Below are 11,771 nucleotides of genomic sequence, written 5' to 3'. Positions count from 1 at the left end.
GGGGGGCAGCCTAGCTTTAAATCTTAGGTGCCAACATCTGATAGATCCCCAGTTCTGTTGAATCTGCTTCCATGTTTCTATTTATCTATTTTATCTATCGTTTCTTTGCTTTGTTCTGCTCTTTTACTTAGTTTTTTCTTTTTCTTCTACAGGTGGAAAATAGAAAGCTGCTACAACCTGGCACAATGTATAACCTCTTGTACAAGATTTATGTCTTATTGGGCACTGTCCCTGTTTTGAAATAAATAAATTACAATTACAAAATGATCATGAGCTGCCAAGGCTTGGCCAGGAAGCATCCCAAACAGTAACGTTATGCCTTCCTGGGGAGGTGTTACAAGCATGTTTAACTGCTGGAAAAAGGCCCAAAGGAAGACTCGAGACATGCTGGAGAGATATTTCAGCTAATGTGGGATCACTCGGTCAGATGAGGTAGCTAGAAAAGGCCTCTCTGAATACGCAGATGCCCTGCAACCCGAACCAGAAAAGGATTCTTCCTACAGTACATTAAAATATGTATGGAGTAAAATGATGTGCAGCTGAATCTAATCTAATTTAAAGAAAAATGTGAAGCACTCGTTATTGTCTGTAACAGAGTCCTGTATTCTTCATGCAGGGATCTTGTTTTCAAACATGTCCTTGCATTAAATCAGTGGATTTGTAAATGTCCCACTTGATCATGTTGATTAGTTGTACTCTAGGATCACTTGACCCACAACATTGAAATTACCTTGTTTTGTACAAATCATGTACATTGATGAAATATCTCAGATTATCTGAATAAGCCTTTTTACCACGGCAGACACATTTTGATTACTGTAGTTGTTAAATTTAGATTATTCCAGCTAAAGTGAGGTCTCGTCTCCCTTCCAAAGAATTGGAAAAATGTATACACACTTTTATTTCCTCTCATTAAGTTGTTGTTAAGCATCTCATGTTGCTCTAGTTTAGTCTACCCTGTGAACCCTGTCTACTCTAAAGTTGATTTGGGAGATTTTATTGCTGGATTGTAAAGGTTTGAGGAAGCGATAGAGTATTAGCTGCAGTTTAGTACTCTTCTCATGTTCATTGTTTTTTATTCTGATTTTACATTTCTTCTTCGTCTACATATATTTCATTGTTATATTATAGCTGTATTCAGTATAAGTTTTACTTGAATGTAAAGCACCACTGTTAACATAACCATCAATGCTACATACATTTATGCGACTTGACATTTTGTGGATCATGTTTCTATCATTTCAGCCATAGATGCTTTGAACATATGAGCTGTGACAGAATATTATTTTCAGTGCGTCATTGTTTTTATCTAAGCAAAGTAACAGAAACTGCAGGTGCAAAAGTCAAAACCTGCAAAATCCTTAAATATCAAGGTAACACTAAAAAAGAGGAACAATGTGCAGCCAAGCAAATAAAGACACAAATTCAAACCACATTGTAATAGTGGGGGAGATATTTATATATATAGTTGTAAACAATAATTACGCATTTCTTTTTGTAATGAATTTTCTATTTTATTTCAAGACACTGAAGGCTCTGTCAGGAGTTAAGTCAAAAATAACTTTGACAGTGAAAAATGAGTTGGAAAGGGCAGTCATTAAGTCCTTCTCTCATGTCCGCCCTCTCACCCGTTATGTTATGTTTGCCTTTTGCTTTGTCCCCTCTACAAGTGCACAGAGGAAACCCATCCCTTGTGAGCAAAGTACATGAGGGGGGGTGTTCACCACTGATGCCCCAGTCTTCTGAACTGTCATTGGTCACAATGAAACCTGCAGCAGTTTAAAACCAGACGCTACTTTCTTCCCTCCCTTCACACCGCACAACCTCTAAAAAAAAAACAGCAGATATAGAAGGACAGACGTTCAGCACTGCCGCTGAGAGATAACCAGAGTTGGTCTCAGGATGCCAGCATATGCCACCAGCATGAGACTGAAGTTCCCTTTGGTGGCCTTGACTTTGGAGATTATCACCATCGTCCTGTTTGCAGTGTTTGTGACCTATGATGATGGGATACACCATGGTGATCACCACAACGCCAACCATAATGCAACCAGTCCTATGGAGCTCTACCCCAGTAAGTCTACCTATTGCTGCATGCTGAGGGATGCTCACTCTTGGTCACCACACTACTTCATAAGAGTTAGTTGTATTAACAGATTTTTTTTAAACTTGAGCTACTATCTGCAATAGCTGTGCTGCTTTGCTGCCACGGGGTGACTGGTGTTCACATGCAGATAACAAAACTTTTGATCTTTTTTTCAAAAACAAAAGAGTTTGCATGAGCTGATAATGGCAAGCCTCTTTCACAGATATAAACCTGCCTTAAGGGCTTCATTTTCCCATTACTTGCCAATATAAATAGAAGAATTTGTTTAGGTCTGCTGAGTGCAATAAAGGGAGTCATGAGGTTGCTGTAAGTGAAACACATGCAGCTGTGGAGTCAAGAGGATCCTGCAGGGGAGAATGTTAACCATACGGGGGATCACATGTGATTTACATTACTGTGTCGAACTGGAGTAATAAAGGGCAGTCATATGATCGCTGGAACAGAAAAATGCAGCTTTTTGTAGCATGCAGAAGAATCATATTTAATGTGTTTCTTTGGTATATTCAGAAAGAATTGAGAAGTTTCACAGTCATCTGTCCTTTGCTTCTGAACTTTTTATCTACATTTGGAAAGTTTCAGCTATTGACTGCTGTTGTCGTGTACAGATGTCTGCTCATGGTTGGGTGGGTGGAGCGGGTGTGAGCCTCAAAGATTAGTTCAGTCTCAAAACTATGAATATCATTTACTTCAGATACAACATTTTAGCTGTAATTACATTCTCTGAAAAGCAAGCGTTCCACAGAATTTCCTGGGTTGATAACTTTTTTGTATTATCCATAAAAGCTAAGATTCTACTCAAAGTTGGAATCCTGTTTAAAGATGGGTTTTTCTACATAAAAGGGACGTGTTAATAAAATGAAATAACTCATGAAAGAATATATGAATGTGTAAAAGATTACTCTCCAGATGTAAAAATGTATGACATTTCCAACAGTTCCAATTCTAAAAAGTGCCCAGACAAGGCTAAGTAAACTGCAGCTGTGTGCAACGATACACTTACCAGGTGCCCTTCACAGTATCAATGCTCATTATATCAAAGCAAAACTAATAATTAGGATATTTTTTTATTGAGTAACAACTCTTAAATGTATGTTTTTGCAGAAAATGTGTTAATATGTACCAAACTATGTCTGACAGAAGAACATTTTGGTTGTCGGCTGTGATGCAACAAGTTTCTATTTTCATGCTTACAAGGTAACAATGTGCAAAATGATGACATCAAAGGTGAGGTGATTTCTTGCTATTTGAAATAGATCAATAGTGATTCATATTTTAGTGCTACATATCTCAGAAGCTCCTGTGGGGATTCTCCTCTGTCTTGGCTCGCCCAGTTCTTCAGAAGATAGTGCGTTACCCAACATCTGGGCGTGGTGCCAGTCACAGTGGCTGCTTTCCAACTGTATTTCATCGTCATCTGCCAAACTGCTTCTCACTATGTGACCCTACTACAATGAAAGCAGAATCAGGCTACAATTCAGAGAAAGGGTTGAAGAGCAACTTCAATCGAAAACAAGTTTTTACAGATAACTCACTACTGACTAACACACACTGTGCTTGGTGGACAAGTATAAAAGCAGATGTTGGATCATGTTGTTCAATCTAAATAGGGTATTTAAATCAGTTTAAGAAGTTACAATATAAATCGGCCAAAACATAAAAAAGGATTATTTTTGGCAATTACAGACATTTTAGTATAAATGCTGACTCCTTCTATATTCAAATTGTGCTGCCGCATTTTAAACAGGTTTTTTTGTGTGCGTGTGCGCGCGCGTGTGTGTGTGTGTGTGTGTGTGTGTGTGTGTGTGTGTGTGTGTGTGTGTGTGTGTGTGTGTGTGTGTGTGTGTGTGTGTATTATGGAAATAAGATCTGAAGTAAACAGCGTAAGGAAGCTTGGTGCTGCACGCAGCTCAAGTGCATTGGTGTCTGTTTTAGAGCATTTACATTTGTGTTAAAAAAGTAACTGTTAAAAAGTAAACAAAATTTCATGAAATAAAAATTTCGAAAAACAATAGATAACACATAATGGGATGCCAGTTTTTTTGTTTTGTTTTTTGTTTTAAAGGAATAGTCCAACTTTTTGGTGAATCTGCTTTCATTCTATGAGTTTGGTGGTTGGTTCCAGTCTAATGAGATCACGCGGCTGGGCGAGGATTAGTTAAGTTTAGATAAACATAACAGTGAAAACAGATAGATAACAAGAATGGGCCTCTCTAAGGGGCCATATACCTCTTTAATCATAACATTTGATGAAATTAAAAAAAGAAGCACAAACCCTTAAAGTAGAGACAATTCTCCTCATAAAGTCTTATTGCAACTAGTTTTATTTGTCATTGCTTTAACAAGTCTAGATAGAGATAGATAGATAGAGACTGTATTGTGGGTATTCACATTAGCATTTAAAAAAAAACATTTTTACATCTCTGTTCTCATTATTACTCTTGGACAGCCCTTAAAAATGAACATTTTACATATTTTATATCAGAGTCAAGATGTCATGCTGTCACACTTCAACCATTTTTGAAACCTCAAACTGCACTACTACTACTGCAGTATTACTACATGATGATTTTGTCAAAATTTACAGTTTGCAGTATGTTAGATACAAAATGACTAAACAATCTGCAGTATGCAGAAAAACACTGGCATGATGTGCAACATCTGGAAAAATATCCATGGTGCCACTTTACGCTTTTACATGAGCATACTTTCTATTACCGTCAGACCTGTATGCAGTACATATAAGATTGCACGTACAGTACACTCTATGCAGTTTCGATTTTTTCAATAACTTCCCTTCTGCAGAAGGAGGAACGGGGCCGGGTCAGATGTTGGGCAGGCTCAGAGGAGGGCATCAGTGGACATGAAGAGCCATGTAATTAGAATAAAAGCAAACCTGAGACCAGAAAAATGTAGGTGTTGAACTGTCTGGTTACAGCGATTGACATGGACAGAAATTAGACACTATAACTAGAAAAAAATAAATAATCAAACAACAACAAAAAAAAGTAAATATTTTTCAGCAAAACAGAGTCCATTTTAGGCATTTGTGTGAATTTATGTTCCAATATTGCCCTTTAATTTTTTTTCCAACTTATAGCATGAATTGAATATGAAAGTTTTGTAGATTATAACTCCAAAGAAAATAGTCCAACAAAGAACAATGAATTCTAAATCCTCTTTCTTGGTATACGTGGCTGCCACCATCATGCAGCAAACCTGTTTTTCTGTCTCTGGTCCTAAACTCAACTCTATACGTTACTTAAAGCTCTCTGAATAGCTCATAGGCACAAATCTTTACTCGTAAATAATGTAAAGCAGACTGTTTACCTTTGTTTCCAGTCTTTGAACCGTGCAAACCTCAACATAAAGAACACTAACAAACATATTTCTTAAATTGTAACATACTCCTCTGCAGCTGCAACCCAGCTAGACAATAGGTGCTATATAAATTATATACTCAAGAAGTAAGGAAATGAAGCCTATTGTTTCCCAGCCTGCATCCCTCCACCTTGATACATTTTTCACATGAGAAGCTCATCATATCAAGCTTAAAGGCTTTTTGGAAACAAGAGTTTCACTTCCTGTCACGATGACCGTTAGAGGGAGCACCCAATTCCTTGCAGATCCCCCACTAAAGCTTGCAATCCTTAACTCTGCAAAATCTGCAGTTTGCATGCTCTTAATATTCAGAAAAATTGAAAACGCCATGTATGAATAACAGAACATGGGAATATTACCCAGTATAACTGAACACCCTGATGTCTTTGTCAGTGCAGCAGCTGTCACCGAGAGATAAGGCTCCAACAAACGGTCCCTTTCCCTGAGAGTCTAAACTTGTTCAGATGCACTTAGTAGAAAACAAGCCACAAAGTTAATAGGAAGAGCAGGGGCTGTTGATTTGCAAAATGCCATTCATAGCGTGATTCAATTAAATGGGTCATAATAGACAGATCCTCTTGAGTGAAAGGACCTCAGTTAAGTCCAGTAACTTCTCAATAAGTCATTGGAACTTCAAAGTCAAAAGGATACCGCCATCAGCAGCACAGTAGTGGCTAAGAATTTGTATCTCCTTGAAAGCAACATTTCATTTGAAATCATTTCATTTAGTTTTGTGTCCTCGTTGAACAGCACTACAACTGATCTCCTTTCTCCTCACCCATCATATAGTGTTTCAGGATGTCCACGTCATGATCTTCATCGGCTTTGGTTTCCTGATGACATTCCTCAAGAAATACGGCTTCAGCAGCGTGGGCCTCAACCTGCTGCTGGCTGCCTTCGGCCTGCAGTGGGGCCTCCTCATGCAGGGCCTTTGGCACATGGATGATGGCAAGATCAAAATCAACATCTTCAAGTATGTCTTTTTCAGCATTATGTACATCAAAACTAATAAACTTAGATTTTCAGAGATAGGCTAAAGATTTCAGCATAAATGTCATAAGATGAGCCATCTTCATAGAGGCTCCAGCAAAGTGGAAACAACAGACAGGTGCAGTTTTTATCCATTTCCCTGGTTGACCTCTTCTCCTCCTCCCACAGAATGATCAACGCAGACTTCAGCACAGCTACCGTCCTGATCTCCTTTGGTGCTGTTCTGGGTAAAACCAGCCCTGTGCAGCTCCTCATCATGACCCTTCTTGAGATCACCTTCTTCGGCATCAATGAGCATCTGGTGGCAAATGTTCTGAAGGTGAGTTGAGAATGATAAACGCACATGTGAATAAAGTTCCTGCACCGAAAAGAGGCTTGCATTAAACACTGAGGACGACTGCACTGATATTCTCCTGTGTCAACTTGTCTGTAACAGGCCAACGATGTTGGAGCGTCGATGATCATCCATGCTTACGGCGCCTACTTTGGCTTGGCGGTGGCTCGAGTACTTTACCGACCTAGTTTGAGAAACGGACATGAGAATGACGGCTCTGTTTATCATTCTGATATGTTTGCTATGATTGGTAAGAGTCAAGCATTTTAACACACCAACAGACTGGTCGGTTTTGACTCCTTGTACTTTTGAACTCTCAGATAAGCTGCAGTTTCTTAAATAAGGGATGTCCTGGGTAGTCTCCTCTACATGCACGACTTCTGCCACCTAGTGGACACAAATAGACATTCAGCTCCTAACTGGTCGTTTGCCTCAAGTGTTTAAACTTCTTCTGCAGGAACTGTCTTCCTGTGGATGTTCTGGCCCAGTTTTAACTCAGCTATTGCCGATCCGGGCCAGTCTCAGCTCAACGCAGTGGTCAACACCTACCTCTCCCTGGCTACCTGCGTGCTTTCTGCATATGCCATCTCCAGCCTCGTGGAGCACAAAGGAAAACTGGACATGGTCAGGCACCTTTTACTTTAATATCCACAATCTCAAAGCAAATGACAAATTTTGAGAAATACTCTTTTTTTAAATCATCTTTATGTTACATAGGTGCACATTCAGAATGCCACTTTGGCTGGTGGCGTTGCTGTGGGAACGTGCGCTGACATGAGCATCGAGCCATTCGGGGCCATGTTGATTGGACTAATAGCTGGCATCATCTCTACCGTGGGATTCAAGTTCCTCTCGGTGAGTTGGAAAAAAAATCACAGAATTATAGAATTTTTATATTTTTGTCATCCTTTACACATAAGAAATAAACTTCTGGATGCTAAGTGTACATTTCAGCCTGGTTGATCATTGTCCCCTAAAAGAAAACCACAAATAATCTCTGTAGCAGGTCCATAAGTGGAATAAAAACAATTAAGAGGAAGTGAGATTTACAAAACTCCGTGACTACCAAAACTCACATTTTCAATTGTGATGAAGAAAATGTGTTAAATAGTGTGAATAACAGTAACTCAATGATACTGATTGTTGCTGAGGCCATTCTGAAGAATTTAAACACCAACTTTACCAAATCTAACACAACAGTGCTACATCCAATTTAGTACTTGGAAGCCTCTTTATTCAATTTCCACATATGGAAAGAAAATAATATGACACATTTGCCATCCATCCATCCATCCATCCATCCATCCATCCATCCATCCATCCATCCATCCATCCATCCATCCATCCATCCATCCATCCATCCATCCATCCATCCATCCATCCATCAGCGCTTCATCCCATTCAGGGTCACAGAGTTCTGTTGGAGCCTATCTTGTTTAATTCGAAAGATGGGGGCTATAGCCTGGAAGGGATGCCAGTCCATCACAGATGACTAATCATTTTAAGCAGAAATGACTACTTCAACTCTTCAAGTGTTGTAAATGTAAAGAGTGTGACTTGTTCCCTCCGCTGTAGCCCATCCTGGCATCCAGCCTGGGCATCCAGGACACCTGTGGAGTTCACAATCTGCATGGTATGCCTGGCATCCTCGGCGGGCTGGCTGGCATCGTGGCTGTGGCTCTGGGCAAGAAAGAAGGGTAAATTATACATATAATTACACATAAAGTATAAAGCTACAATAGTATTGTTTCCTTGGCGTAATTTGATGCTCTGTTTAAATTTCAGCTCCGCAATCATGCAAGCCGCCGCCTTGGCTTCATCCCTCGGGTTCGCGTTGATCGGAGGTGCTCTAACAGGTGGGTGGAGAGCAAACTAGAACCAAACTCATAATAGTGAAAATCAGACAGACTTGATCTCTAAATAGAAAATGCCTTCATATCATCTGAGTGTTCAAACAATGAATTTCCCTCCTCAAAGGTTTTATAATGAAGTTGCCATTCTGGGGACAGCCTCCAGACAAGAACTGCTTTGACGACTCTATTTACTGGGAGGTAAGAAATCCTATTTGTCATAAACACCAGTCTTTGGCTGTCAGGTATCACAAGTGAGGAGATTTTGCGGCTAAGGAATTAAGTTGGTTGTTTGAGGATCATATCAATTTAATAAGCTGATAAGATAATATAAGGACAAGTCATCTGATAAGAGAAGACTTGTTCAGATGACCAACAACTTGTTGTTAAGATAAGCGACATGGGATCAGTATAATCATGATTACCAGTTCATAATCTCTTTGTATGGTGCACGCTCATTTCATTTAGGTCTGTTCTATTATACTGCAGACAGATGATAAGTCCTTTCTGTTCTCCAGGTTCCTGAGGAGGAGGAAGAGCACGAGGAATGCTTGGCTGCTGCAGATCACTCAAAGAACAAAGCAGAAGCTTAAAGACATACGTGTCATCCACTTAGCTATGAATGAAGATGTGAGAAATTTTCTTTTGGCAACAACTTTAGTTGTTAATTCGTATCATTCTTGAACACACAAACACACACACAAACACACACACACACACACACACACACACACACACACACACACACACACACACACACACACACACACACACACACACACACACACACACACACACACACACACACACTATTTACAAACACTGTCAACCTTTTTAACCTGTTTTGTGCATAAAAATATCTCAAATCTTAGTGCAGCTTTAATTTACAATTAAGTAGGCCACTGAAAAGAATTACACATGCCACTCTAAAAAAAAAAGGTATGTTATCATAATAAGCATAGAGTTTGGTTTATCCAATTTACAAATATAATGAAAAAAGAATAAAACAGCGTTTTCTTTTTATACTTAAAATGTTGATTATTTATCTAAATACATTAATGAACCATTACACAAAACAAAGTGCTATACCTTTACTGCTGAAACACAGCTGTCTTTATAAGCTTTTCTTTATGTCATTCTATATAATAACAAAGTATACAAGTATGTATAAGATATTACTTTGGCGTGTATTTTTCTTCATACTTTTTCTTACTCCTGAGCTAACCACATCTGCTCAAACTTGGGTCAAAAAGAGGCGGTAAACTGGGGTTGGATCTGCTGTCTCGCTTTACCTCACTGAAGTCCAGTCCTTGTGCGAGGAGTCCAACGTGTGAAAAAGCAGCGTCGAGACTCAAACATGGGCAGAGATGGTTGCATAATGCTCCTGTAACTAATAAACTTGTATGTGACGTATCATTTGATACTCCCCAGAGTCTTTCTGAGGACATCTGTATAAATTAGTGAAAGACTGCCTGTCACTGGGCAAGATACGTTTTGTTGCGTTTTTCTACTTTTTAACAAATGTATTTTTACATGTACATACAGTTTTAGCTCTTAGACACATTGACATGGTCAGTTTCATCAAGGCTAAGAAAATGCTCCTGGTACTGAATACTTTTTCAAAGATGATTTGAATAAATCAACAGGGACTGTTTTATCACTCTATTATGTGCATCAGTCATCCTGTGTTGCATCCATTTTTTCTGTTTGATTCAGTTTCAGTATTTTTTTGTTTTCAGCAAGAAAAAAAAACTCAGTTGAATATTGCAAGGTAAGAACTCACATTCCCTCTTAGGTGCTAAATGCTCAGGTTGTCATGTTCTGAATCTCTGAAAAGCACCTAGAGACAATTTGTATTGTAATAGAGGCTATATAGATAAAATTGAATTTCATTGAATTGAATAAGAGGTTATTAATGTGTTTATTGTCAAATATAGGACAGAGAGCTAGATGAAACTGACTACAAATAGACTTAATCAAACGTATTCAGGTTTTTCCACATGATTTATGATGCTCAGAACACTGACAAGCATCAAGATTTTTGTATTTTTATACAGAGGACATGTGCTCCTGTTTGTATAATATACCAATACTGTCATAATAAATGTTTTTGTACAATACTGCTGTTTATGTGGTACTTTTTGACAGTGTTGCAACAACATCACCAACAATAATTATAGAAGAAATAACGCTATTTTTCACCTCATTTAATTGTAATCTGCTGCTGTTTTGTTACAAGTGATTGGTGAGTGTCAGAGCTATGTATATCAGTGGACAGTCTATTGACAGAGTTGAACATCTGTGGTTTGGGAAAAAAGTTCTCAATTTCTAAAAAAGATGTTATAACAGAATCACTCAGAAAACACTGTTAAACTGTTAAGATTTCAATCTAGAACTAAACTACTTTGGAGATACTACATGAAAGGGAGATAACGACATAGCTCTAATGCTGATATCATAGAAATGTTACACAACAGAAATACTATAGTCCCTTGTGTACAATGGATACTACCACTACTATTAATATTTGTAATTGTTTGTCCACACCTCAGACATGGCAAGCCAACACTCACACTTCAGATTTATTTCCTTTGATGTGACTCTGAACTAATTCTCTTTAGGGCTGTGTAATATATAGTTGATATATCAGATAAATAAATGTGCCACATAAATCACTTATGTGCACAGTTTCTGTTAACTTCTGCACACTTGCAGAGAAATGCATTTTCTGAAGAATTCACACAACTAAAACAAAAGCAGCTACTCATTTTCACAAAGACAGTGCTGAGATGTCATAGATTGGAGTGTTTAGGTTGTAATTTCATGAGTCCAAAGATATATTAGCGATAAGAGTCTAATTTTAAGAGCATAAATAGTCTAAATAAAGTCCAAATAAACATGGCTAGTGTTTAGATTTTTATATCCAACTGTGAAAAAACAAAGACTTTGTGATTTCGATGTTAACAAAACAGTGGTACTCAATCCAAAATAAAAATGAGTTTCAAATGTGTGTTGAATCTCCAAAACTAAATTTAAACTAAAATATCAATACCCATATTTACACCAAATTATTGATACCAATATTTACACCTTAACTTTCAATACCGATATC

General features: G+C 38.2%; 1 protein-coding gene across 1 annotated transcript; it reads left to right on the top strand.

Annotated features, from left to right (window-relative positions):
- The first annotated feature begins 1,797 nt into the window (after positions 1 to 1,797).
- Positions 1,798 to 10,779, top strand: rhag (Rh associated glycoprotein). The gene is made up of 10 exons (XM_061707450.1): positions 1,798 to 2,074; positions 6,275 to 6,458; positions 6,644 to 6,794; positions 6,912 to 7,059; positions 7,267 to 7,433; positions 7,527 to 7,664; positions 8,385 to 8,506; positions 8,595 to 8,665; positions 8,787 to 8,860; positions 9,178 to 10,779. Exons 1-10 carry the CDS (start codon positions 1,903 to 1,905, stop codon positions 9,250 to 9,252), a joined length of 1,302 nt encoding a protein of 433 aa, XP_061563434.1. The 5' UTR covers positions 1,798 to 1,902; the 3' UTR covers positions 9,253 to 10,779.
- The last annotated feature ends 992 nt before the right edge of the window (positions 10,780 to 11,771 follow it).

This window comes from Cololabis saira, chromosome 18 (assembly GCF_033807715.1).
Source record: "Cololabis saira isolate AMF1-May2022 chromosome 18, fColSai1.1, whole genome shotgun sequence".
Classification (NCBI taxonomy): Eukaryota; Metazoa; Chordata; class Actinopteri; order Beloniformes; family Belonidae; genus Cololabis; species Cololabis saira.
The sequence above is the reverse complement of the archived record's forward strand: the minus strand, read 5'-3'. Positions and strand labels throughout refer to the sequence as shown.